This window comes from Phragmites australis, chromosome 2, assembly GCF_958298935.1.
Source record: "Phragmites australis chromosome 2, lpPhrAust1.1, whole genome shotgun sequence".
NCBI lineage: Eukaryota > Viridiplantae > Streptophyta > Magnoliopsida > Poales > Poaceae > Phragmites > Phragmites australis.
In genome coordinates, this window is record NC_084922.1 from 39,199,204 (window position 1) to 39,226,920 (window position 27,717).

Consider the following 27,717-nt stretch of genomic DNA (forward strand, 5'->3'; position numbering starts at 1 on the left):
GTCATTGTTATGTATGTTTCGACAAAGTTAGCTAACATATATGGTTAGAGAAGTAATTGTCATTGTTTGTATGAACTATGACGATGTCGTAAACATCAAGCAGAAGAGATCGAAGGTGGGTGAGGCACCAAAGCCTAGGACTAGGAGAGGTCTGCAAACTGTTGGAGTGGATGAGCAACAAGCCATCAACATGATCGCATATGAAAAATACTATGTAAAAAAGTTCGGTATAGGTTCCTTAGGCTTTAGGGGTGAAAAAACAAGCCTTCACCATGACTGAGATTGGCAAGATCTCTAACTAGCAGCAAACGATATGGCGAAAGTGAAGGACTGGAGAAGTGAGGGTGTTTTGTGTAATTTCGTTTGTTGCTTTAGGGTTTTAAGTGCCAAATTTTGGACAAGAAAAACTGGAATGTCATAGGGTATTAAAGCAGAAAAGCAAGCTGAAACTGCGGACCCAATGAAGCTACCATGTACTGAGAGGGTGTATATCGTGATGACTGTGTCTTGCCTACGTGGAACACAATTTCTCTTCTCTTAGGCCATCTGGAGATACCTTCACGAGAGAAGGGCTAGCTAACCGGTGGGGCTGAAAAAGGGTGTCAAAACTTTGCTCATTTTGGTAATGTGGGAATGGCAGAAGGAAAGAAATCGTCGGCTTTTCAAGGAGCGGAGCTGACGGAGCAACAACTCCTCCACCGTACGCAAGAGGATGCGATGGTGTGGGGAATGGCAGGCGCACCGCGCACATGCTTTGGTTGCGCTTAGGGAGAGCCGAGAGACTGCATATTCAGCAAGCCCTCCTTATCTATGGATGTTGTAACTCCTCTCTGGCCTTGTGCCCGGCCCTTCGGCCTGTAACAAACAACTGTCCACAACTCCACATGGTGGCTTTAAAAAAAGAGTGGGAGAAGGGCTAGCTCGCGAAAGGTAGCTGCGCAAGCCTGCAACCAGCGCGCAACGGCATCTAGCAGAAAGGCCAAACGCCTCTCTTCGATGGCAATGGCATCTCGTCCGCGCGCATCAGGCCAATTGCTTTGCCCCTCCACGTAGCGCTCACCGGTGCCACTGCCGTACGCGCGCCCATGCCGAACAGGTCGACGTCTTCCCGGCTTTTCACGAGCACAGACCGGGGCGCTCTCTATCGGTCGACCGGTTGTGAGACAATCGATGAGTCCCGCTCAAGTTCCGTTTCAACCCTCCAAGGAATAATCCGCTTTGCATCCGATTCATCGATAGACCGATCGATGTACGCGTCGGCAAAGGCGGAGCTTCATTGGGGCTAAGGTGGGCCATGGCCTCCCTAAATTTGGGCAACTACATGGTAAACGTGGTAGTAGTTACATAATTTTGCTGATTAAGCTTCAAAATGGCCCCCTCTACCTTGCTTATTCATCCATGATTTAGTGTTGGCCCCTGCTAATTTTATGTCAAGCTCCGCCACTGTCGTCGGCATCACAGCAACAGCGGTGACCGGACTGGAGATCGGCGTCTCGCGCTTTTGGCGATTCGGCAGGCTGCTTGTCAGCGCGCGGGAGAAGGCATATGCATATTCCGCTCTGCGAATAACCCCCTATAGCTAGCATCGCCACGCACGTTGATGTGGACGGATGCTCGTGCCAAAGGCAGTGACAAGTGAGGCACCAGAAGATGGCCTGTCTCCGATCGTGCGATGCTGCGTGTGGCAAAGCGAAGTGAAGTGGCGTTGGCAGTTGGCGCCGTGGCCGGTCAGATTTGCCGCGACACAGCACCAGCGCCACATGCATGGCTGGCCCAGTTTCCGGCAGCTCCAGATGTGGCCCAATACTAAGTAGCGAGTTTGAGCTGAAGGCCTAGTCAAGGCGTAGTTATTTCCAGGTTTATACCTGGGGCAGCCAGAAAACGGTAGTGGTGATCCTACTCACCTCCTATCCCGAGTGCTTGCTGATACTCTGGTGGTGTCACGTTTTCTTCAGACTCTGAAGCCCGAAGCAGAGCAGCTTTTAACTCCTCTGCAACCTCTGGATGGAAGGTGTTGGCATCAATGAGGCATGGCCGCGGTACTAGTTGTAGATTCGTTAACTACGGACGCCTTAGGTACGGTACATACCGAAGGCTTGAAACAAGCGCTTATTGCCCTGAAGACAATTGAGGACATGAGAAACAGTAAACCTTTGGGAGGTGAGCAGTAATATCTTTGGAGAGTACTTGTCGAGGATTTACTCCAACCAGATGTCCGGAAAATAATATCACCATTAACGTTCGGGTTGGTCTGTTTGTTGTTACACTCAGTAACAACGGGTTTGAGCTTTTCATTGACCTTTTTGATGATATGATATTCGTCAAAGTCTTGTTGGCTGGTTCGATGCACGGGAAACCACTTCCTACCATCTCGACTCAGACTTTTGTTGTCCTCAATGTTACGCGACTTGGTCCTGTCGATCGCAGTTATGGTCGTATCTGAACCCTTGTATTTGTCACCGGGTTTGTTCTTCTTCTCTCGTTCTTCGAGGACTTGAACTTGTCTTTGCCAAATTGAGGATTTTTTGTACGTACATGGGCTTCCACTCGCTTTGCACACTTGTCGGTCAACTCGAAGAGCTCTTTGACTATGTGAATCTTCTGAAGAGCCATCTTCCTGAGGCAAATCCATGTCCCGGATGCCTCGCTTGAAGGTGATGATGAGTGACTCATCAGAGATGTTTGCGATTGTATTATGCCTGTTGATGAACTGACAAATCAAATCTCGAAGTGATTCATCCTCACCCTGGTTCAGCTGATAGAAATCGTTCTTCGTTCCTGGTCGCTCAAATGTGCCTTGAAAGTTGACTACGAACTGAGCATTCAACTCGGCCCACAATCGGATTGAGTTAGGAGGCAGGTTTAACAACTAGGACATGGCAGGTCTATCGAGCACGATCAGTAGATAATTGGCTATTACCTTGTTATCACCGCCCATTACTCAAATAATCGTGGTATAGATATGTAACCACTCGTTAGGATTTATCTTCCCATCATACTTCTGGATTGGGCTCACCTTGAACTTTTCGGGCCACCGTATCAACCTAAACTAGTGTATGAAAACTTCGCAACCTCCATCTAATTGTTCAAGAGGAGGTGGAGGAGGACTATTACGCATGTTCCTTTGAGCAGGGGAGTCACATCGACCATCTCGTCCTGGAGAACTGCGATCGTAATGACGGCAGTCGTCCTCGTGGCGTTCCTCACGGTTGTTGTCTATCATTGTACATAGATCATGCCAATTGTAGGGAATGTGATTCCTCAAGTCTCCTTGATTCCTGCGCTATGGATATGGCAGTTTATAGTTTGGCATGCAAAGTGATGCTTGGGCAAGATCACTTGAGCTTCCTACCTGGGATCCCTTGACTTGAGGATACTCGAGTCTATGGCTTCTCGAGCCGGCGCCTTGTTGGTTGAGGTGCCTAGAGTTGCTAAGATTGTTCGCTTGAGTAGTTTGGATCTGAGTCACATCAAGTAGAGTCCTAACCTGATTAACCATAGGAGTCAAAGGATTTGTTGGATCCAACTCTGGAAGAGATCTCAGAATCATATGGGCTCCCTGGATATTAGCATCCAGAGTGCTGAAAATATCGTTGTCCAGACTTGGCTATGATTGAGACAATATTGCTCCACAGTTGCTATTCTGAGGGAGCTCGTCCCTTGATGTTTGAGCTGTTGGCGGTGGAGGTGTGCCCACTAAAAGTCATCATTGAATCCTAAGAGGTACATGACCTCCTGCGATCCATCAATGGAGAGTTGTGTCAAGGACACGTAATGCTCCACCTGTAGATGTCTCTGGTAGCATATCGTTAGAACACTGTTACCATGAGAGGCGGCTATCGCTGTTAAATCCTTGGGAATTTTTGTGTCATTGTTTACCATGTTGTTTGGATCTACCGTCAGCATGTGAGATATCAGCTCCTCTAGTCATGAACACAAATTGATCTGTTCGGCTACTCTGGCTAGCAGTGGAGTTGTCGTCACCACCCTTGTTGTTGTTGGTGTCCATGCACTAGAGAACATTAGACTCCTTAAGATCCCACTCAAGATGTCCCACATTGCGGTATGCGTCCAATGGTTTAGACTCAATAATACCAGTGCGGATCAGTTCACCTTGACGATCTCAGCGTAATATCATAGTTCCAAATGTGATCTCTGATCCGGCTAAGGGTGATTAGAGGGTGATCGTTGTTAATCCAAAGTGTTCATAGAAGCCGTTGCCAGAGAATCCAATACCGATGTGTACTCGAGATATAGTCGATCCTGAAAAGCAGAAGATCCCTATCTGACGTGCCAACTGTCGAGGATTTTGTTCCTAACAATGTGTCTAGAAAATAACAGGTTTACCTTCGTGAATAAGAGATCGAACATGAAGCGAGGCACACACGATGTATACAGGTTCGGGCATCTGGTTAGAGTAATACTTAACGTCCTGTGTGGATGATTATGTATATGTATTCACTCGAGTATAAACAATGTGGTTAAGCTATTACAAGGAGCAGATCAGATCTAGTCTAAGTTAGGGCTAAAGTCGCTGAGTTCCTTCTATATCAAAATCCTGATGCTTGCCTTGAGTAGCCGAAAAACCCCCAGGGGATCTAGGTCTCCATCTTATATAGGGATGATATATCGTCTTTTATCTATTTCTAATCGATAGGCAGTCCTTCTTATCGTTCAAGTAGATAAATATGTAATGACTACTAGTTTTCTCGAGTTGGATAAGCAATTCATACATTCTTAGTATACACCTTCTAGAATTCGAAATATCAGATATCGTAAATTTATTTCCGTAATATAACTTATTAAATATGCACACGATACACTCTATCTTTTTTTTTTTTTTTTTTTCAAAGTGGAGACCCATACTATACAGCTGCACAGGAGCTGCACAGCGTCTCCGGGGGTGAGAGCCGGGGATCGAACCCGGGTCTCCCACCTGAGAGCAGCCTTGAGAAATATGGTTAGATATTGCTGCTCCTCTATCTATATGTATAGATATTGCTGCTCCTCTCGCAGCCTTATTATCTCACACGTCACAAATATGCACACGATACACTCTATCTATATGTATAGTACACTTCTTTTATATATATATATGTATATGGTTAGATATTCAACGGTACTATTTGTGACGTGTGAGATAATAAGGCTGCGAGAGGAGCAGCAATTCATGACTCGCACAACGGATCAGGACGACGGGAATTGTCCTTGTCGGTCGAGAAAGCTGAACAAGAAGTCCAGAAGAAGTGACAAGTGGCGGCCGGCCCTTAAGAACCCGATTTGCACTGCAGTTACTCCGGTCAGTATCTTCGATGGTGAACAACGACCAGCACGACAGTGAGGTTTGAGTAGCCCACCAAACAGCTGCCGAGTGTCGCCGCTTGTCACCAAGCAACCAGGAGTTCGCACAGACTCTCCTCCCATCCCTGTCTGTCCGCGACGCGCACGGCTGGTTTCGCAGCCTGCTCCGCGGCCAGAGTCGGACGAAACCACCATATCAGCGTCACGCGGTTAATCTCTCTGCCTCCATGGGCGATCCGACGTGCGACTCGACTGTGCTGCCCGGCTCACGGACCTTGCCTCCGAGGCTAAGCTGAGCAGGCCAAGGAAACGAAAAAACCCGCACCAAGCCGACGTGTTTTGGCGCGATCCGCGTCGCCATCCCGTCAGGTCACGTCTCATCAGGGGAAAGGGCGCAAGTGGCCACGTCGAAATTTCAAATACGCGCACCTTTTTTCCGCACCACCGGCCGTGCTGCGGCTTTGCCCCTACATGACTAGACAAACATCCGAATCGAGTTCTCGTCTCCGCTAGGCTCTGCTACCTGCCCATTGTCCACAGGGCCACAGCCCACGCAGCATCGAGGCCCCGGTCGGCCACGTCTGAAACCAAGCAAACCACTAAACAAATCCGTCCTAAATCATTAGGGTATGAACAATGCTGGTATTTATAACTGGTGTTTTAAAAAAGAACCATACCTAATTTCGTTTCTAAATTTGTTCAGAGGCTCAAAATAGTTCTTAAACTATTAAATCAGACAGTTTAATATCTGAAGTATCTATTTTTCAAATTGAAAATATCATTCCTCCTACGTGGCACAACACGTTTGCCAGTTGACTGAGAGCCTATTTGTTTCAGACTGATTCTAGCTTCTGCTTTTGTCAGAAGTTCAAATAAATGGATTTGCTAAAAAGTGGTTTCTGAAGAAATCAGAAGCTTACTTCTGAAGAAATGAACTAGAAGCTGAGAAGCTAGCTGAGAGTAGCTTTTCTGAGAAATAGTGTGCTGAGAAGCCAAAAAATTATTGTAAAATCAAATAGCTAAAATTAAAAAGCAACTTTTCAGAAAAGCCAAAAGCACAGTTTTTAGAAAAGCTAGAAGCAGAAGCCTAAACAAATAGACCCTGAGAGCCCGTTTGGTAGAGCTCTACCTGATTCAAATTCTCTACGGGGGTGATTCTCTGGAGAAAGTGATTCTGTGGTTGAAAGTGATTCTATAGTGATTCTCTAAAATAAAATATATGGAGGAATTAATTCTTTGTGGGAAGTAAATCGGGGGAAGCTATTTTTTTTTCAGCTCTCTAACTTTTAGTTTATTAGATAATCACTCCCACGGATTCCACTCAAGGAGCTAAAAGCTGAAAGCTGCTATTTGACAGAGCTCCCCTAATTTCAGCCGGGAAGCTGCTCTGAGAGCTCTGCTAAACAGACCCTGAGTTATGGAGGTCTAGGACTTTTTAAAATATTCATTATACTTTTGCTTCGTTAGAACTCACTATATATGATCTGAATTTAGTAAAGCAAACAAGCACACATTTCAGTTCCTAGCTAATAGTTTTAGCAATATTAGTGTTCAAATAAGCACATATTTTAACTGAAGGTGCATGACAGTACATATTACAAAAACATGAGAAACACTTATTTAGAATTGATGAAACTACACGATGCTTTTCTCTTATGCTCAGCCATTGCAAACAAATTCAGGTCACCAAGTTGCGGTCGGAACAGATAATTTAAGGAACAAAAATTCCAGGTCACCAATGAAGCAAGAGTTTAATGAACATTTCACAAAGCCATAGATCCCCACAGTTGAGTCAGCTGGCCAGCGTGCTGCGTCACGTAGGAGGAATGACATTTTCGATCAAAAATAGATACTCTGAGAACTAAACTGGTTGATTTGATAATTTAAGAACTAATTTGAGTCTTTGAGCAAAGTTCAGGATCGAAATTAGCTATTGTGCCTTAAAAAATGTGCTAAACATCTACATAAAAATTATAATTTTCATACAAACAAAAACTACGAATGCTTAAACATGATTAGCTATTTTATTAATACTAATATAAATAGTGGTACTTTAGTAAGCATGTTGCACTCTGTCTAACCACCCGTGCCAATATGTTTATAAAAAAATTTCAATTTATTTATAAATACCTCCTCTGAGCATCCCAATATACCTGCTCTTAGAGGCGGGCAGGCGCACTGCTTAAGCTTATAAGACCAACTAGCACACCCACCAAACCGCGCCATTGATCTCACCAACCAAACAACTTGGCACTACCTGCGACACGCCGAGGAGCTACAGCAGCAGCGCGCGTATTTGCCGGAGCGGCCATGTCGGGGATTGGGAAGGCGAGCGACCCGGGGTCAGCGTGGTTCGGCGGCGGCGGCAGCGGCCGAAGCCCGTCGGCTGGGCTGGGCCACAACGTGCGGTTCGTCACCGCCGCAGTCGCCGCGTTCGTGTCCGTGCTCGGCCTCGCGCTCTTCCTGCACCTCTATGTCTGCCACGTCCGCCGCCGGAACCGGCGGCGCGGGGCCAGCGCGGCGGCCGTGCTTCCGACCACCGCGGCCGCGGCCCCGAAGGGCGGGCTGGATCCCTCGGCCATCGCAGTGCTGCCGACCGCGGCGTACGGGAAGGAGGTGGGCGGCGACGCGGGCGGCTGCACCGAGTGCACCATCTGCCTCGGCGTCATGCAGGAAGGGGAGGCGGTGCGGGTGCTGCCCGCCTGCGGCCACGTGTTCCACGTCCCCTGCGTCGACCTCTGGCTCGCGTCCAGCTCGTCGTGCCCGGTCTGCCGCGCCGGGGTGGAGCCGCCGCCGCCGTGCTCGGCGGGGTGGGTGCAGGGGAAGCTGCAGGACGCGGAGAAAGAGGAGGCGGGCAGTTCGGCGCCGGCGCGGGGGATCGGTGCGTCGCTGATGAAGATGCTGAGCAGGGAAAGGCCGTCGCCACGGAGGCCACAGGGCGCCGACGCCGACGCCGGGGAGTTGTACGACTTGGAGCGGCAGCAACCGCAGCCGCAGCACGCTGTGGATAATTAGTCTGCTTTGTCTTCTTCTTTTCTTTTTTTTTTTTACTTTTTACCTTTCAGTTTTGACATTTTCCACGTCACTTGTACATCCAGCACATGCGTGAGTGATTCAGTACCAAGAAAAGTGTGTGAGCTCTTAAATTTTTTAGTGAATGTAAGGGCATGTTTGAAAAGGAGTGATCTGGATATAAATCTCTATTTTTTTAAAAAAAATATGTACAAAATCTTAAAAAATTCGGAGTATCCCCTCCTTCAAACACCACCTAATGACCTAAGTCTTCTGCTGAGATATGGATGCTTCGCAGCCATGAATGAAGCTGCCGTTTTACTCTTGTGTCCGTAAAAAAAAGGAGTGGATAAAGCTATCCAAAACTTTTTATAGGCGAAGTGTTTTAAGTTAAAACATGTGTGAGTTTGCCTCTACGAGTTATACTAATATTTCTAAATAAACATGCATTAGTTTTAATTTCAAAGTGGGTCTTAAGGCAGGCTCCATATGCAGCGAGATTAAGATGAGACCTAGAACATAAAAGAAAATAAACTCCACTCTCTCTCTTGCCTTTCTTCCTCCCAACTCTCCCTCCACCGATCGGTAGGTTTGGATTTTTGTTGGAATACTTGATGCTGTCTATCAAGTTTCACTTTGGTATCGTTCACTCGAATAGAAGGAAGATAGTATTTGACTAAACTATTTATTGAGTGTAACAACCTAAAGTCTAAATAAAAATATTTTCGAAAAAAATCCCAAAAAGTCAAAAAAAATATTTTCAGACAAACTCATGATTAGTAGTCCTATGAAAAACATTTTTACATGCTTACATAAAACTCAAAATTTTAATTCTTTTAGACCTGAAAACTAAATTTAGTCGAACAACATTTCCGCATGATTCTATCCTAATAGCATCTTACAATTCATATAATAAAACTCACCTAGAATTCCAAAAAAAAATAAAACTCATCTATAAAACATACTTTAAGGCATGTTTGTTTCAGCTAGAGATTATGAAAAAAATACCTTTTAGATTGTGGATTGTAAGAAACTGAATTATATAATCTGTAGAAGTTAGTGGAACCTGTATTACTGGATTGTTACAATCTGTAGGTTAGATTGTTATAAGTTAAATTGTGATGATAATATGTTTGTTTCAGCTACAAATTATGAATCACAATCCACAATGTCTGGTTGGAACAAATAAGGCCTCAATCCACGTTGATTAACAAAACAAATGGTTCAAGATCCTAGTCAGCTTTAAGATCAGATTTGCAGCATTGTGGATGCCCTAACCTATGATCGACGCGACTTTACAGTTTCTGTTTTTTTAAGTGCAAAATTGCACGTGATGACGATGGTCACATATAATGGTCCATACTCGCCCCATATAAAGTCTCCGTAAAAACAAAACACTGGAAGCACTCCTGTCATTTTTACAGAGATAATAAAAGAACAGTGGATGGATACGATACCAGATAAGTTAACTATAATGTATCATGGAAGCACTCTACTCGTCGCTCATGGGTGATACGAATGTGCAAGTTGACTGATGCGTCAATTTCCATAAGCAGTGACCTGTCACTCCCATATAGTAAGTGCAGTCTTAGTAAGTGCTCCTTACACATTGTGCAGCGAAGAAACACCCGAGTCAACACTAGCAAGCAGAGCACCAGCCAAAACCATTGCCACTGTGCCAGCTTCAGCACGAGGAGAAGTGCTGCACGCGCGTGTCGCCATCGCCCAAAGGACTCCCGACCCTTCGGTTCTCTCCGCACTTCTTTAGTCCAGTCTTTGCATCTGCTGGAGAGAAAGCAGGCAGCGGGGAGTGCCCGTCCGACGCGAAAGGCGAGCAAAAGGCGGGCGCAGATCCGTTCTCCAACGCGAAAGTTGCGGCCGGTGACTTGGAAAGTCGCCGTACCGGGTGAAAAATCCGGTTCGGTCGCCGGGAAAGAGAAGGAATCCCGGCCGAGTAGCCGAGTAACCGAGTGAGTGGTGGTTGGATGGGGCGAGATAGCGAGAGGCGAAGCTTGGCTTAAAATAGAAGGGAGAGGCGAAAAGATTCGGCTCGAGTTCCGTGTGGGATACGGCCTCGATCGCCTCGTTAGAATATGATCTAGCTACGGATCGAGAAGAACGTCATGTTCGTCGGAGCAAGACAAACATGGCGAGTTCGCTCCACTTCGGCATATTCAATGACCGGTGATGGTCGGTAGTAAACAAGTTTTAGGCGTCAGGGTAGCATGGAACCTCGCCGAACTTAAAGCTGTTTATGCTCGTAGCAGAGGCGATGCTGCAATTTGGACCAGTCGAGGGCACTGCGCGCTTTGGATTAGGAGGAACAGATTCGCCCATTGAGGATTAAGGATAGAGCAGGATAAGGTTCAGCATCTCCGCATGATTAGTGCTACTATGAACTAGGTTAGAGTTTCATAAAAAAAAATGAACTAGGTTAGCAGGGCTGGCGGCAATGATATCGCACCAGGCCTTTTTTCACTTCCAAGCTTGACGCATAGCAAACGATAGGTGAACTTTCAGGCTTTGTAGCCTGTGGCATTATCTACTGATGATCGGATGCTGGATAACCCTCACTCGTCACTCCTCGTCTCGAGACATGCCTGAGTTTAGAATAACACTTTCTTTTTTTGCATTGAAAGATACACAAGAACTGAAATTACCAAATTCAGACCATAAATGGGGTGGGGGGGGGGGATTGAAGTGCTCAAAAGTAGACTGAAAATAGCAATATAACTTCATAAACTTCAAACAGTGAGAAATTCAGTATGACTGAAACCGGAGCTCATGTTTATCACGCACCTGAAAGTAGGATTCAGAGCGTGCAAATTGGACTTCTGTATGGAGATACATCGAGTGCAAGGACCAACAGCCACGCAAGCAACATGACAGGATGTAGTAGCCTGAAAATTACACAGCAGATGGTGAAGCAAATTATCAAGTTATACAAGTCCGAAGAATGCTTAGATGCTCATGTAGACCGAGAACGGTGACAAAAAGAGTTAAATGGATGCCTCACGAATTTCTTGCAAAACTTGATGGTCGTCTCCTATTTTAATATCCAACTCATATAAAAATGGATTACAATAAAGCGCGACACAAAACGGAAAAACGCAGCGGAAACAGACTAACCCTGAAGTTTCGAGCTATCGGAAGTTTTGAGCTATCGGAAGTTCCGAATGAAGAGCCTCGGGATGGAGATTTAAACTAATCCGGAAGTTTCGATTTCAGTCCGGAAGTTTTGAACAGAGGAATAACAGCAGCTCAAAAATCTAAAATCCAAACTTAGGATCCAACCAAACATGGGTCTTATGGATGGGATTGGACACTAGATTCCATTGCAAACCATTCCAAGAGTAATCTCCACACAAAGATTGAAACTTAGGGAGAAAAGTCCAAAGATCAAAAAGATTGATACCAGGTGAAGAAATTATCAAAGTAGATAATTTAAAGGTAAGAGAATTCAAGACTAACTGTGCATATTAGTACGTAAATTTCATACCTCTAGTAACGTGAAGAATGACTCTAACTAGGTGGAAAATATTAGCTCAACAACGAAAATGAAAATCGTAATCGAGAATCGAAAAACTTGCAAACTCGCAAGAGAAACAATAAAGGAAAACTAGAAAGAGGTGAACATGATCGCAAGACGAAACATAAATTTTATTGCTTGCAGAGATCAGCCATATTTTTAGCAGATTACAAAGTATTTTACTCATAAAACCTCTCACCTACACATAGGCTAAGCAATTCTCACTCTCTCCTCTAAAACCTTAGCATAAATATCTCAAATAGCTAGCTCATCTTCTCCTAACAGCCCTACCCCTCTATTTATAAGCTTTGAAAACTTTCTTAGATGCTAAGTTTCTTTGTTCCCAAAATACTCTTTCTTTCCAATGACTTTCTACCTATCACCAGGGTATTTTGGTTTATTTCTCGCTCCATTCATCGAACGATCGTGACTTCTTCATGACTTAGCTTCGCCTCAACGCAAGTTTCACGATGATGGCACGTACACCTCCAGTCTTCCTACGGTTTTGAGACCAAACCGCGAAACATCTTACACGTTTCTCAAAGCGTGACTCGTCGCCTTTGCAAGCAACGGGAAGAACGACTCCAACTAGTGAAAAATTTTAGCTCAACAACAAAAACGAAAATCACAACTGAAAATCGAAAAACTTACAAATTCGCAAAGGAACCAATAAAGAGAAACTAGAATGAGGTGAACGCGATCACAAGAGGAAACATAAATTTTATCGCTTGTAGAAGTCAACCCTATTTTCGGCCGATTACAAAGTATTTTATCTTATAAAATCACTTACACATAGGATAAGCAATCTCCACCCTCTCCTCTAAAACTCTAGCACAAGTCTCTCAAATGGTTGGCTCACCTTCTCCTAGCAGCCCTACCCCCTCTATTTATAGGTCTTAAGAGCTTTTTTGGATGCTAAGTTTCATTGTTTCCAAAATATCTCTCCTTTCTAATGGCCTTCTACCTACCACCGAGTATTTTGGTCTATTTTTTGCTCTGTTCATTGAACGACCATGACTTCTTAATGACTTATCTTCGCCTCAACGCAGGGTTCACAATGATGCCACATACACCTTCAGTCTTCCCATGTTTTTTAGGCCAAACCGCGAAACCTCTTGCATGTTTCCCAAAGCGTGACTCGCCACCACTTGCTCACACCTTAATCAAGCGTTCTGATATCGACGCATGTACTCTATCTTGTAATCTTGATCGTCGGCAAGTCTCTCCCACATTCGATCCCTTGGGTCACTTTGTATCTTGCATCGGCATCCCTTTTACTTAACTTTATCAACACGTCATCTTCATTCATCTTTTGTGCTTTACTTGACCTCCACGTACATAACTAAGATCACTCTTGACTCCACCCAGCCTACTTGATTGTCCGACACCAAACACCTTGTTTAGCCTCGATCATTTCATCGTCGACTGCTAAGTTGCTTCCATCACCTACATATCATGAGACAAGCAAATACATATCTCTAACTCCATTTACAGTTAGTCCAAATCAAAATCATCGGTTAAAAGCACATCCCAAAATCGTTTGTGAACACCAAAAGATCCAACGAGTAGTAGGGATTCAATGCTAAAAATACTATTTATAGGAAGTTACAGATTAACTTCCAAAGACCCTTATTTGTTCAGGACATCGTGACAATCCGGATGTTCCGGATTACCTTCTAGATAGACAGGGGCTCTCGATTTTGATTCTCTTGCCAATTTAGAAGTTCTAGGTTCGGGCTGGAAGTTTCGGGTTCGGTAGCCGAAACTTAACACCGAACGTTCCGATGAGACAAAAACTCTGAACACCGAATGTTCAACCGGAAGTTCCGGGTTCATTGAATCAACACATCAAAGCTCATGCAAAAACGAAAACCATCAAACCAAATCAATATTAATATCAATCACTCATCACAAATAAATTAAGGTATATTTCAATTTGATTTCTGAAGATATTTTAAGGCAAAATATAACCGAAACACATGCCTCATTTAATTGCAGCTGAAGTAGCTGTTTTCTAACATCTAGTTGTTCGTCCGTAGATAGATTGAACTACTCAGTGCTAAGCTGTTGATCACCGGGGCTGTCCTGTCAAGTGTGTGGAACGCTCAACATGTTGAGTTGTCTCAACTTTGCAGATTGACAGCAATGGATCTTAGCAGTTAGCCGAGGAGTAATAGGCTAGTAGATAAGCCGGAAACTGACGGAACCATGCTGGTGGCACCACAAAACCACACGTAACTGGGTTCGGGGCAGCTGACATTTCGGGCCCACCCGCAGCTCCACCTCGGCCCCTCTTCCTCGGACACGTCAGCGAGCCGGCCTGGCAAAAGCGGGAAGGAGAACCGCATCAGACGGAATCTGCTTGCAACACTCGAATCCGAATGCGTTGGTTTCACAAAACCGCCTCGCACGATCTCGAGCGCGATCATCGCCCTCCCCACTGCGCACAGCCAACGAAATCGCCGGCGGCTGGCCACCGCCTGCCCAGCCGCCACGGCTGTGTCTCGTCTCACTTCTGTGTCTCGCTGCGACAGAAAGAAACGCATGCGCGTCAGCTAGGAATTTCGTCTCCAGTGCCGTGCCGCTGCTCCCGCGCCACCAGGCAACCAGGGAGCAGTGATGCCAACCGCCGATGACTGGGGTCACACTCTCACGCCATTCAGGTCCACGTTGTTGGATCCATCTGATTCACTGTATAGCTTCATGGAAGATGGAAGGCATTCATCAATTCCAAACGCTTCTGCAGCTGGACAGGAGCTACATCCAACACCTCCGGACTGATAGGACTGGCAATATGTCGTGTCAGGTTTGGATCAAGCAAAACCATAATTATCTAAACTCGCTAGCTATAATTCAACCCGAAACCGAATACCTAAATGGGCTAAAATTAAAACCCAAACCCATCGGACGCCCGTTAGGCGGGGTGGCGGTGGGGCTACACCGAGGTGGGGGCAGGTCAGGGCGGAGCGGCATCGAGGGGATAGGTCGGGGCAGGGTAGCGACAGAGCGACGACAACGAAATGGGGTGGAGCGACGCCGGGAGGGGGTAGGCCGAGGCGGGGTGGTGCTGGGGAGGGGACATGCCGGGGTGGGGCTACGACAGAGCGATAGTAGTGGAATGGCGTGGTCGGACGAGGCGAGGAGGCTTCGGGGAGGGGGTGGACTGGGGTGGGGCAGTGCTAGGGAGGGGGTAGGCTAGGGCAGGGTGGCCACAGAGGGCCGGTGTGGTGGTGTGGCTGGGCGAGGCATGTCACATTGGGGTAGGGTAGGCTGGGGCAGAGCGGCGCTGAGGAGGGGGCAGGCCGGGGCGGGGCGGCGACCAATAGGGCAGGGTCGCTGAGGACGGGGTGCGTGAATGCCTTTTTTTTATATGTCGGTGTGTGAGTGCCTGTGATATGGACACATGGTGATATGGGCTGCAAGGTTCCAATGTTGGGCTGAGCTACATCTATCGGGCGATCTATAGGCACACACGAACGAAATTCAAAACTCAAACCCGATCCGATTTAATTTGGGTATTCGACCCATCAAACCTATGGTCGAAAATTATGACCCAAATCCAGATCCGTTGGGTTTGAAACCCATGGGTATCCGAACCCATAGGTCCCATTGCCAGCCCTAGGATTAGACTCTTTTTTGGCAATTGGCTCAGGTAGACATGCAAAATATCTCAGCACCTATTGACCTTACAGGTGTACATTCAGCATCCAGTAAGGGTGCGTTTGGTTAGAGGACGAGATATGATCATCCATATTTTTCTAGATGGGATGATCAGTTTTCTATTTGGTTAAAATGGATATGATGAGCTAATTTTCTGTTTGTTTGATGGGATGAAAATAGATAGGATGAGTCAGTTTTCTGTTTGGTTGGTGCGATTAGAGTGGATAGGATGATCCATTCATATTTATATTAGTGAAATTTTTGAGATTTTTAAATTTATTTTAGTATTAAAAATTGCTAAAGTTACAAAAGAATATTTTTTAAAAGAATTTTAGTTAAATATTGTCTTATATTTTTATCAAACTAATTAAAACAGGTTGCTAGTAAACTCTAGTTTACTCATAAAAACATCTAAAAATTTTAAACTACACTTTTAAATAAAATCATGAGTTAAATAGAAAATCAAAACGCAATCATGTACTGAACGAGTGCGTACCTAGATAACTCCGTCCAATCAATTTGGCCAGACCGAGCCATCCAGGATCTTCACCGAATATTCCATCCGGCTGGCCACCCCATCCACTGATACTCTCAACCAAACACCGATGAAGAAAAAAAAATCGAACGGGGCGATCCCATCCGTTATGTTCCGGCATGCTAAGCTAATACCTAAATCATTACCCCTCATTAAAAGGATAACTTTTGATGATCAAATTATCAAGAAATCCTTAAAATTTTAACTTTTTCAGACTTCCAAACTAAGCATACATGTTAAGTAGTATTTCCCTAATTGTACGCAAGTGAGACGAGATGTAAGGCAGGTGAAACAACCTAGAAAAGTGATATCGTATAGTGTGCATTATCCATTTCTTTCTTCTCTTCTTTCTTCTTCCTTGCTGCTTTCTTCTCCACGCACGACAGCATGCACAGGGGCGTCGTGGCTCGGGGCAGAAGGGACGAAGGTAGCGGCCGGGTGGGGGCGCAGCAGGGCTAGGGGAAAGGGAAGCCAAGGACACCAATATTGGGGAGACGATACGCGCACAGGCTGAGATGGCATGGCGGTTGGTCCTTCGGGCCGGCGGTGGATACCATGCGTCAAGGGGGCTTTCGGCTGGGATAGGGGGCACGTGAGGGGCGCCTTGACGAGGGGAGTCTGTTTCCCTGTCGAGGTAGACCAGGACATGCTCAGGTTGGGCTGCCCACTGTGGTCGGCCCCGAGGAAGAAAATGGAAACGAGGAGGCGGTGCTACAGTTCAAGAAGCCTCAAAATTGGAGTAGGGGGAAGAAGGAGGAGGTTGAGGCAAGGCTCGTGGCGCGAGGGCTTACCAAATTTTCGTTAGAGGGAGGTGGACAGTGGTGGCACGACGACGGCTTGGAGAAGAGCAGACCTCGGCCTCGCGACCACCAGGTGCTCGACGTGAGGCTGCCAAGCACTGCAGCGGTGCGCGGGGATCCAGAGATCGAGTTCTGAGCGTGCCTCCTGTTGGCCGCTCGAACGGGAGGCCTTATAGTTTTTGGGCGCAGCCAACAATGAGAGAAAGGGTGTCAGGACGCTCAACGGTTCGACGGGTGAAGGGGGTGGGGTGGCGTGCCGGCCGGACACGAGGCGGCGTTATCCCGGCTGTGGCTATTGAGGGGCAAAGTGGAGGTCGGTTGGTGAGAGGAAGGACAGAAGGGGAGAGAGAGATTTATGGTGCGCGTGGATTGCGGACGGGGAGGGAGGAGCGGAACGTGGGGATTTGTTGCTGAGGCGAAACACGTGTGCGGAGAATTCGAGAGCGGAACACGAGTGCAAGCAGAACGACGACGTTCTACATGTTTTTTAAGGTATATTCTGCAGGTATGCTCACTGTAGTTCATATCTGCGTATACCCCACAAGTTGTAACTCACAGTGTTTCGGGTTGTAACTCACAATATTTCGGGTTGTAACTATTGGATGTGCGCAGTGCGAAATAACAAGTTGTAACTCACAGTATTAGTTTCTCGTGTTGCAATTATGCATTTCTAGACGTGAAGTTGTAACTAGTCTACCTAACAAGTTGTAATTCATAGTGTTTCGGGTTATAACTGGTGGATGTACGCAGTGCGAATAATATGTTATAACTCACAATATTTCGGATTATAATTGGGGATATGCGCAGTGCGAATAGCAACTGCGTATAGTCACATAATAGCCTCACCATGTGTGTGTATATAGCCTCACCATGTGTGTGTATATATATATAGACCAAAGGATTCCAGAACTGGCAACATCTCTCAGTGAGTTCGCCCACCTCCACACAGCTCCTGAACTGCAAATGGAAAAATGAAATCTTCGCCCAATTGCACCAGAAAATCCCCACGCCCATGATAAACTTTCGAACTGAATTCCTCAAATGTAAACATAATCAAGAAACATTTTAAAATCTGAATCACTCCCAAACTTCTCGCTCATTCTCACATTATAGAGTAAACGAAAGCAGCTAACATGTCCGAAAGCCTGAACCAGAACTGACTTCAACCCCCAATCCCAGCACACAAGATTGCCTGAACTAAACCAATCTACTTCCTTGAGTAGTACAAGACAACGCATTTCAGTTTTCACTCAGATGGTAAAGTAGGATCCACCACCGTAGATGGCAACGTCACGACACGTTGTTTCTCAATACTCAACAAAACTAGTAATGTAAATAACATGTTGCGGAAGCTTCTCATTCATGTCCAAACCATAACACCATCCATTCCACTGGTTAAACCATTCTAACAAAGTAGTTGGTTAGGGACAACCTTAAACACCACCATCTAAGGTGCACAAGACAAAATACTAGTACACTCAGATCAGCACAATTGCATGACACTAAGTTCAACACGACTGGCCATTCAACCAAACTGCAACCAGCGTAACATTCTTCTGCCTAACTTGTGCCCTGTGAGGCTCCATCCCGTCGATATGCTTCATCTTCATACCACCTTCCCTGAACTCCATTGACATTCATGCTCTCCTCAGCTTCATTCATTCCTCTGATCAGGGTTTGCCGTTAATTCACCAAGCTGCTTTCCTCCCTGCCCACAATGTCATGTGATATTATGCTATGCCAAAGTGCAAAAAGAAAAGAAAAGAAAAGGAAAGGAAAATTCACAATGAAGCTTCATAGTAGTTAGCTAGCAAAAAGTATCACATATTGGATGTAAAACCTAAGGGCTTTCTCTTTTAACAAAATTAGAACAGGTTATTTAGTAGCGAATTTCCAAGTGATAAAAAATGCATGTTGCATTAGCAAAACAAATCAAGAACACATTGCCATTGTCTTAACTTGACCATATTGCTCCCATTGTCTTAAAAAACCCTAGTTGCCGCAAACGGGTCATAACAGATTATTCAAGTTAAAAAAAAAATACCGACGGACGCAATGTTGAGGATAACTTACTGAAACAGGCACCTCCGCTCTGCCACAGCTTAAGAAAACTAGTAGACAGAGTTATTATCTCCAAAACTCCAGCATTTCACATCAAATTGGACCAATTATCAACTATGAACCTGTCAACTCCAGCCGTAAACCCCTAACTCACCCCATAAACAACCGTTGGCAGAAAGACCTCAACTCACCTCTGTGGTGCTACTGACACGACCTCCTTCACCTGCCCAAAGTATGTCCTCCGTCTTGCTCATGGAGGCTTCGCCCTCACCATCATCTTCCATGCCTACAGATAGGATATACATGAGTTGATTTGTGGAAGTTAGCACTTACCTAAATTGTAGATATTGATAGTTCATAGTTGAGGCTTGCCACTGTTGAGGTCTGGAATTGATCTGGAATCCTTAAGTCTTTGCACTTCATGGTTGAGGTCTGCTATGCCCGTCTCCACTTCTGTTATCTTCCTAAAAAGCTTCAAAGACTCTGAATCCCAAGTTTGTTGAATCCTACTAATCTCCTGATGATGATGACAGGCATGCAGTTGTTGCACCGAAGCGGGATTCTGCTCACCAGCGATGCCAAGAACATCCAAATATAGGTCGACACCTTTCCCACGCAACATCATGTTCCTGTACTTCTGAAATTTAGCTGAAAGCTTCTTGAGTAACTCTTTGTATTGTTGAGCGGTGTGGATCATCAACTCCAGTCGGCACATTTCAGCGTTCCGCACTCCAAGCTCCTGCAGTATATCATAATTAGTAGCTGCAATTATGCGCTCTTTTTCGGCCACCATCTCCTTCATGCGCTGCACTTCAGCTTGAGTGTCTCTGCAAGCTGTTTGCATACCCAGGTATCCATTATCCACACGAAGCACATGACCAATGATTTGTTGTAGGCAGCCATTGAAAGGCGAAAAAGTTTGGCCATTACAAATGCCCTCCATTCCCCTATGCTGTTGCGCAAGATAAGTTGCGATGCCCAAAGGAACATTACTGGTGACAGGAAAGCTAGGGCCAACACCCACATTGTCATTGTCATCGTCTTCATCTTCGATTTCAATTATGCGTTGCAGATTGGATCCAGGTTGTGACTTGATCCCATAGATCAACTGCTGAGGGCTTGAGGAGTCATATCGCTCATCCATTATGCAGAGGTGCCTGTCCAAAGAAGAATCATCAGCACAACTCTGGTTGTTGGCATTCCCACGAGCAACTCGTTCCCCGTCATCGCACTCCATGTCATGGCCCAAAAGCTTGGCATCTGAAGGCAAGCAGTTCTGCGATCCAGACTCAGCATTTCCCTGGCTCAGTCCATGAATCCCTTCTCCCTCCACAAATGCTCTCTTGCAATCCACAGGGACAGCAGCAGTAACTTCCTTGCCCTCTCCGAATATTGGCATCTCCTCCAAGTCCCCAATGTTCTGGCTTACCCCATAAACCAAGGAGGTCTCTTCCTCCCCTTCCTCCTCCTCCACCTCATGGTCCCCACAAATCACCAGGTTCTCGCCCGTCCACTGGCATTGCTGCAACATCTGACCTTTGCATCTCTTACCAACTGGAAACCTCCCATCAACCTCCGCGAAAAGCTCCGGCCTTTGGTACTCCATCAGACGGAGAAGGTACGGCGCGTACCGCCTTGGCTGAAGCGTCCCGGCCTTCAGCACAGCCCACACCAACCCGACCCAGTCCACCTCGTACGCCTTCCCCTCTTCCACCAACCGCAACGCGGCAGCAACCTCCCCAAACGCAGCCCCGCCGTCCTCTCCACCTCCCAGAAGCACGCGATCGCGGACGAACCCCCTCACAGCGGCGATCGCCTCCGCCGAGGAGAAGAGGGCCGGGTCCGCCCCCGTGGCGAGGCCAACCGGGCCCCGCGGCAACGCGAGGGCGCCCGCGAGGTCCGCGGGGGAGGCGGAAACGGCTGCGCCACCGACAGAGACTGTAATGCAGCCCGAGGCGTCGTCGTAGGCGGCGGCGACTTCGAGCCCGTCGGGCGGGTCGCGGAGGGCGAGCGCCGCGAAGTTCCCGAGCCCCACGGTGCCGAGAGCCGCCGCGACGCTGTGGTCTCCGCCTCCGCCTCGCTTGCGCGTGCCGAACCGCATGGATGTGGTTCCTCGCGCTAGGGTTTGTGGCTGGGGTTGGGTGAGGGGGCGGGGTTTGTGCCGCCGGAGTTGGGGTTTTTCCGTAAGGAGGAAGGGAAGAGTGAGAGAGAGAGACGCAAGGGAGTAGTTGATTTTCCGCGATTGATTTGAACAAGAGATGGAAGTGGGTTGGGGCGCCACTCCGCTTCCCGGCTGCTGCGCTCGGGCCTGACTGAAAGGTGGGTCCAGAGGAGTTTCTGGCCCACTTGTCAGTGGGGTATAGTAGTGTAACGCGGCGTACGTCTCTTCAGTTGGGGAACGAGATGTACATATTCTTGGGCTAGACGATTGACTGACATGTGGGGTCAAAGGCAGTGGTGCCCAGCTGTCGTTGAGTGTATGTGAGGGGCATTGGGTCATGGCGCTCTGGAAAAAGGCTTCTGACACCCTCAAGAAGAAGCACGAACCTGGAAGCCGGAGAGACGGAACAGAAGTTGACTGGGCCCACGCAAAGCTATCTTATACACGCTATGCGTACACTAGTGGTAGGCACTGGGCACCTGCGATGCAAGTGATAATTTACTGCACATTCACACCAAGGTAGAAATAATTGCAGGTTGTTATAAATATGGTAACTCGCCTAGCATAAATTCTTATAACATTTTTGTTTATTCAATCCTCTAGTGTATTGATACCATAGGATATGAAATCAAATCCTTTGATATTGCTCCAACAATGTCAAAGAGCAGTTTGAATCATATGAGTCGTCCATCTGCTATCCAACTTCATGCCTTTTCTTTTCTCGTCACCCTCCCACTTTCTCTCCCCAATTCACCTCACCATGCCGCCCCCACCTTTGACCACAACCATTGACCTTGTCTCTAGTGAGGGGACCACCTCAACCTCCCCCCCTAAGCTCTGGACCTATAGAAATCCCAAGCTCGTGTCATTTTCGACATGTCGCCACTCCACCTCCCGTGCCACCCTACTCTAGCCATGGCTGAATGGCCAACTGCTTCTAACCCACTGTCACCCCGCTCTGCGTTTGCTCCCCCGATAGCCCCATACATCTCCTCTCGTTCTACCTACGATTCCTTTACTTGCTCGCCATGGTGATCCGCATCATGGTGTCTGTCAGTGACACAGGAACCAGAGGTCCCCGAGTCCGAAGGTCAGGACAGCAAAGTGCCACGTGGCGCCCTCCCTCGGGGGTTTACCTCCCCGAGGTCCGAGAAGATTAAGTACCGGGAAGAGAGTGTTTGGGACCATGAACAGTGGTCCCCGAGCATTCAAATCCCCCGACGACATGAAAAGCCAAGTACCGGGAAGAGGGTACTCGGGGCTGCGAACAGTGGCCCCTGAGCACCCGAATCCCCCGAGGACCCAAGGAAAGTTAGTTCCGGGAGAGAGTGCTCGGGGCCGTGAACAGTGGCCCCCGAGCATTCAGTTCCCCGAGGACCCGAATAGCTAGTTCCGGGAGAGAGTGCTCGGGGTCATGAACAGCGGCCCCCGAGCACTCGGTTCACTGAGGACCAAGAAATGGTATATCCGGGAGAGAGTGCTCGGGGCTGTGAACAGTGGCCCCCCGAGCACTCGGTTCCCTGAGGGCCCGAGAAGTCCTTCGCCGGTGGTCCTCACAGAGACCCAGTGGTGAGGTGTCAACTGGTGAGAGGCTTGATATTGCATTTAAGAGGGCGCGTGGCCTGTCACCTCCAACTGCTCCCTCACGCTTTCTGTCAGCTCCTGCCACGCCCTGGTAGGGAGGCGTGGGGACATTTAATGCATGGGTCCCATCACGGGACATCCGGTGCTCCTCGGGATAACATCGCGAAATCCAAGGCGCCCCACCTACCGCCCTACTGTGTCAGGCTCGCTCTGACCAGGCGGGCACGCCGGGCTGCTCGGTGGCTGCCCGGTGGGCCCTCCCTGCGGCGCCCATTGAAAAATGGCATGATGACTTACAAGACCGGACGGGGCACGTTTTCAACCCTCCCCGTCACCTCGCGCAGCGACCCATGATGGTTGCTTTCCATTTATGGCGCCTTGGAACTCACGCCACCCCTTTCTGGGCACGCTACCGTCCCGGCGACTATAAAGGCGGGGTGGGCTCCCCGGAGAAGAGGGGATCCCGGGACGAGCTAAGGGCAAGACCGACCGAGGTTCAAGACAACCAGAAGCACAGAAGCTCAGATCACCGAAGAACAAGAAGCACGAAGCTCTAGACTAGACAAATATTCTTGTAACTCAGCAGACACTCAGAGAGTAATTCTCAAAGCATTTATAGCATACACACAGGAGTAGGGTGTTACGCTCTGTGCGGCCCGAACCTATCTAAAAAACCTCCTGAGCATTTACTACTTCCTGCATCCGATCCTTCCACTCCACCTACATCGCATTTACGCCCATTTATTTTACTCGCAAAACGGATTCAGAATCATCCCCCGACCGAATCTCAAGGGTGTCCCTCCGGATCCCCGCTTGAGGAGTTCACCCTCTGACAGTGTCCTACTCATACTATGTAGTGCAGAACGTCGCCATGTCGCTCGGCCTCCATAGCTCCTCTGCCTTGCCCAACAGCTAACGCCTCCTTCATGACGACGCCTGGCACCCCTTCTGCATCTTCACCTCCTCCCGCCAGTTAGAGCACCACCGCGGCAACAACAACTGCCATGACGGTGAAGACCATAACCACCTGAAGCCCTGGGACCTCGATGCCACATGCCACTCACTGCTTCTCATGTGGGTGTGCTTGTCGTCCATGTCGATGTCGTTGTCTCTCGTCGTGGGGTTGCTGTCGATGCTCACACAAGGCACAAGGCCGTCGGCTCGGATCACTAGGACATTGTCTCTATCAGGCTTGTTGTCGATTTCCCTCAGGTTCAACCCCACGTCCTTCTTCTCGTTCATGCAGACCGCGAAGTGCCCCCCTATAACGACCTTGCCACCTTGTCCCCCTCTCCCCCCCCCCTTCATTGCACATCGGTGCCTTCAGCTTCCTCCAAGAATGCATTGATAGGTGGTGCTAGTGCTAGTGCCTCTTATTCTGCGGGAATTGTGAGGAACAGTGGCGCTAGTGCAGTGATGAGCAGGAGCAATTGGCTATCGAAGTGGATGAGCTCTTGCTCCAATGACACCAAGACGACGTTTGCAACTATGATCATGCCACTACTCTACAGCTCGTCCCTGACCGAGCCAGGGTCCATCCAATCCAAGTGCATGTACCCGACCTTTGATGATAGTGATCGGATTCTCACCAAGGAGAAAGTGGGAGGGCGACGAGCAAAGGCAGGGTGTGGCGTTGGATGGCGGATGGACGGCCGATATGATCCGAACTGCTCTTTGACGCGACTGGTTCGTGTATATATATATTCTCTCAATGCATACAATATATATAAAGAACATTGTATGCATTGGAGAATAATAGTATAAGAATATCTGATTTCATCTCTCACTTTGTTTGTTGTCTAAATTCTTGTATACTACTTTCTTATAGTCAATAAGTAGTTATTACACTGCTATAACACAAGTAATCATTCCCTGTTGCCCTACAACCCCATATGGCACTTGATATCTAGTGGTGTGCATGCTCCATTGACTCATGTCTATCTACTAAATCGCCTACAAAAGATGCGCTTCACAAAACTTTAATCTTCTTGAGAGATAAATTTACTAGAAGCTCATAAATAATTACGCAAAATATATTAAGGAAATTTGTGTATGCGTCACTGGAAGCTTGATGTTTTGCTTGTGTGTCAACCTAAACTTACTTCGTGTATGTGCTCCTAGAATATTTGCGTGTGTGCCACCGTGCTCCTAATGTCCTTTGCGTATACCCCACGACCAGTAGCATACACATAGTATCTAGCTTGGCATGTCACGCAAGCAAAACAGCGAAGTCCGAACGGGATATACGCAAATGCCCCAATATATTATTGTATAGCACATGCATTGTGCCCCATTATACCTCTGATGTATGGCTAGCTTAAACATATTGTCCAATGGAGATGCCGCACCTATGTCAATTAGCTACCAATCGCCCCATTGTAAGTTGCATGTTTTGTTTTCCAATAGGGTCCTTTTGTTCTAAGTAAGTTGTAGAAAACATAGTGCAATAGTAGGAGGGAACAATGACCTCAACGTAACAATATTGTAGGCTTTCCTAGTTTTCATATAAAACAATGAACTCAAAGAAACATCTCTGTATACCACGCAATCCCCATGCGACAATTGATATCGTGTAGTGTTAAGGTATGTTATATATATTCATACTCTGTCCTCTACTAGGTCTTTTTTACAAAAAAGTAGAATAGCCGCTTTTCATTCATTCGAAGGAATAAAAAAGGTTAGTACATATCTGGGAACAAAATCAAAACATTCAAAAAGAAAAACCATCTAAGTATATATGAATGAAACCTTATAAACGCACAGTGAAGACCCATGGCACACTATCACTCACTAACAACCTACAGATAACGGAGCCCGACACAAGTTATCGTTATCAAGCTCATCGCAATAGCGACACAACAGCTACGATTTCTCACGACGGACCTCAGCTTATGCATCATTATCATTGCTAACACGCACACATCTACCACCGAAATAGCCTCAAGAAAGAGTGTATTGTGCACCATCGTTGCTAAACTTCATTGCACCCCAACGACGTAGCAACTCTGACTCTACACCAACATGATCAACCCAAAATCCGTCAACCGCTTGCCTTGAAGCATAAAGCGCAACTCCAAGGAAGTAGAAGTATCGTCATCACCCTAGGCCCGAACCTCATCAATGCCAATCTTAACGTCAGTCCCAACCAAGGCAAGGCAGGGAGCTCCAAGGCAATGCCTCCACGGAGGACGCGGAATCAAAGATGCCGCCATTGCCTGACCTTGAAAGAGGTCAAGTTTTCACCTGGAGGATCCTCTAGGGGTTGGGGGGGGGGGAGATAGGGATCTCATAGCGACGCCTTCAAGGAAGGATAACAACACTTAAGAACATCGTTGCCACCAGCATCGGTAGATCCAAGTTAGGTTTTTGTTCGAAGCCCCCTACACCACCCAACATCCTATGCCCACGTTGAATACCAACCATCCATCGCTGGTATGCGCTGCGACAAGGACCGAGCCATAGGTCGTCGAGCCCCATGGCCGCCTCCACCGCACTCCTCCGCTCCTTTGCGATGAGGTAGACACAATCGGTGTGGCACGTGGGGAACTCCGCTGGAGAGAGCGCAAACGTGCAGTTTCAGGAGTAGATCCACCTCCAAGCCCTACCACGCCACCAGCTGCGATGTGCGCGCGTGCGTGTGTCATCCCATAAGTACAACGTCGACCCATGCCCACCTACCCGTACATCGCTGATTCTGACCGCCACGGACTAAAAGCAACCCCACCGCGTGGATCCGATCACCACTAACCTCATCGAGCCTCCATCACGTGGATCCACTCAGCGCCATGTGGATCCGTTCACCGCCAACCAGATCTGGTCTCCATCGCCACCAGCTGGCAACTAGCACTCCTCTACTAGGTAAAGGGAACTTCACATTAATTAATTAGAAGTTCATAAATGAATATTGGGCCACTTGTGTATATGCCATTTAGGATTCGTCGTCTTTCTTGCATGTCATCTGAACTCGCTATTTGTGTGTAAATATTTGAAAATGTGTGTATGCAACTGGTCAATATTGCACACATGAAGGCCATCGAAAGATCAGTGGGAGTGTGGGGGCACAGATAAACTTTAATGGCACACACACAATAGCGAGTATGGGATGCAACATGACCAAAGTACCCTCGTCCCAATCACGTACAACAAAAATTTCCATGAGTAATAGTTTGTGGAAAAAAAGATATTATTGTGCGGCAGGGTCGATGAGGCGCTAACACAATGATCTGCCGTGATGCATACCGAGATAGAATCTACGGTCACTGGTGGCAACTAGTCGCCCACTGTTAATTGGAAGTAAATTTTATAGGACCGTATTTAGAAAGACTCTCGTGAAATTTCATCCACGTTATTTATCATGTGATCCAATAGTTATGTTGAAAGGGAGAACGAGTGGACACATATTATCACATGAGAAAAATCTTTTATAAGACAGAGTTCTATAAAATTTACTTCCTTAACAACTGCCTATATAAAGATATTAGGCAGGGTCCTTTTCATTCGAGTAAATTGCAGAAAATTATTGTCAGACCTCAAGGTGCAAGAGCAAGTGGGAACAAAGCTCACAGCCTATGAATCTCTCGGTGATTTGTTTGTATGCAGGAGGATTAGATCAGATCCCTTCGTATTGGGAGGGAAATTAATCTAAATTCCTAGTCAGCCAAAGAGATTGGTTCAGTCCTTCCCTATCAGACCCTTAGGATGTTCTTAATTTTCATTCTTCGGTGGTTCTGGACAGTTAAATGGGCACTAAAGTGCTTTGAAAATTTGAAATTTACGTTGCTATGGGTTGCTATTTGCTCCCCGACTCCCCAAGCCGTACGCGTGTAAAAGAAAACCACATGAAAATAGAGTTTGCAAAGAAAAAGGGAAAAGAAGCATAAATTCGTGGGAAAAGAAGATCCTACGACACGAGAGAACGGCCACATGGGCTTTGCCCGCGCAGGTTGGCCGAGGCGAGCGAGTTTTTTAAAATTTTATATTTTCTAAGTTAAATAATTAAATAAATAGATTCCGCATGAAAAGATACACAACAGCCGGTGCCCCGTGATAAACAGTACTCAACGTTCAATTTCCA

At 47.1% G+C, this 27,717-nt stretch overlaps 2 protein-coding genes and 1 pseudogene across 2 annotated transcripts; 2 read left to right on the top strand and 1 right to left on the bottom strand.

Moving 5' to 3' along the window:
• Positions 1-7,404: 7,404 nt before the first annotated feature.
• On the top strand, positions 7,405-8,498 carry LOC133908770 (RING-H2 finger protein ATL39-like). Its single transcript, XM_062350924.1, has one exon. It carries the CDS (start codon positions 7,612-7,614, stop codon positions 8,314-8,316), a length of 705 nt encoding a protein of 234 aa, XP_062206908.1. The 5' UTR covers positions 7,405-7,611; the 3' UTR covers positions 8,317-8,498.
• Positions 8,499-18,202: 9,704 nt separating this feature from the next.
• Positions 18,203-21,140, bottom strand: LOC133908771 (uncharacterized). The gene is made up of 3 exons (XM_062350925.1): positions 19,271-21,140; positions 19,090-19,184; positions 18,203-18,545 (listed from the first exon to the last, which is right to left on the bottom strand). The coding sequence occupies exons 1-3, from the start codon at positions 20,997-20,999 to the stop codon at positions 18,492-18,494; spliced, it is 1,878 nt and encodes a 625-aa protein (XP_062206909.1). The 5' UTR covers positions 21,000-21,140; the 3' UTR covers positions 18,203-18,491.
• Positions 21,141-21,396: 256 nt separating this feature from the next.
• On the top strand, positions 21,397-27,251 carry LOC133906821 (uncharacterized; annotated as a pseudogene).
• The last annotated feature ends 466 nt before the right edge of the window (positions 27,252-27,717 follow it).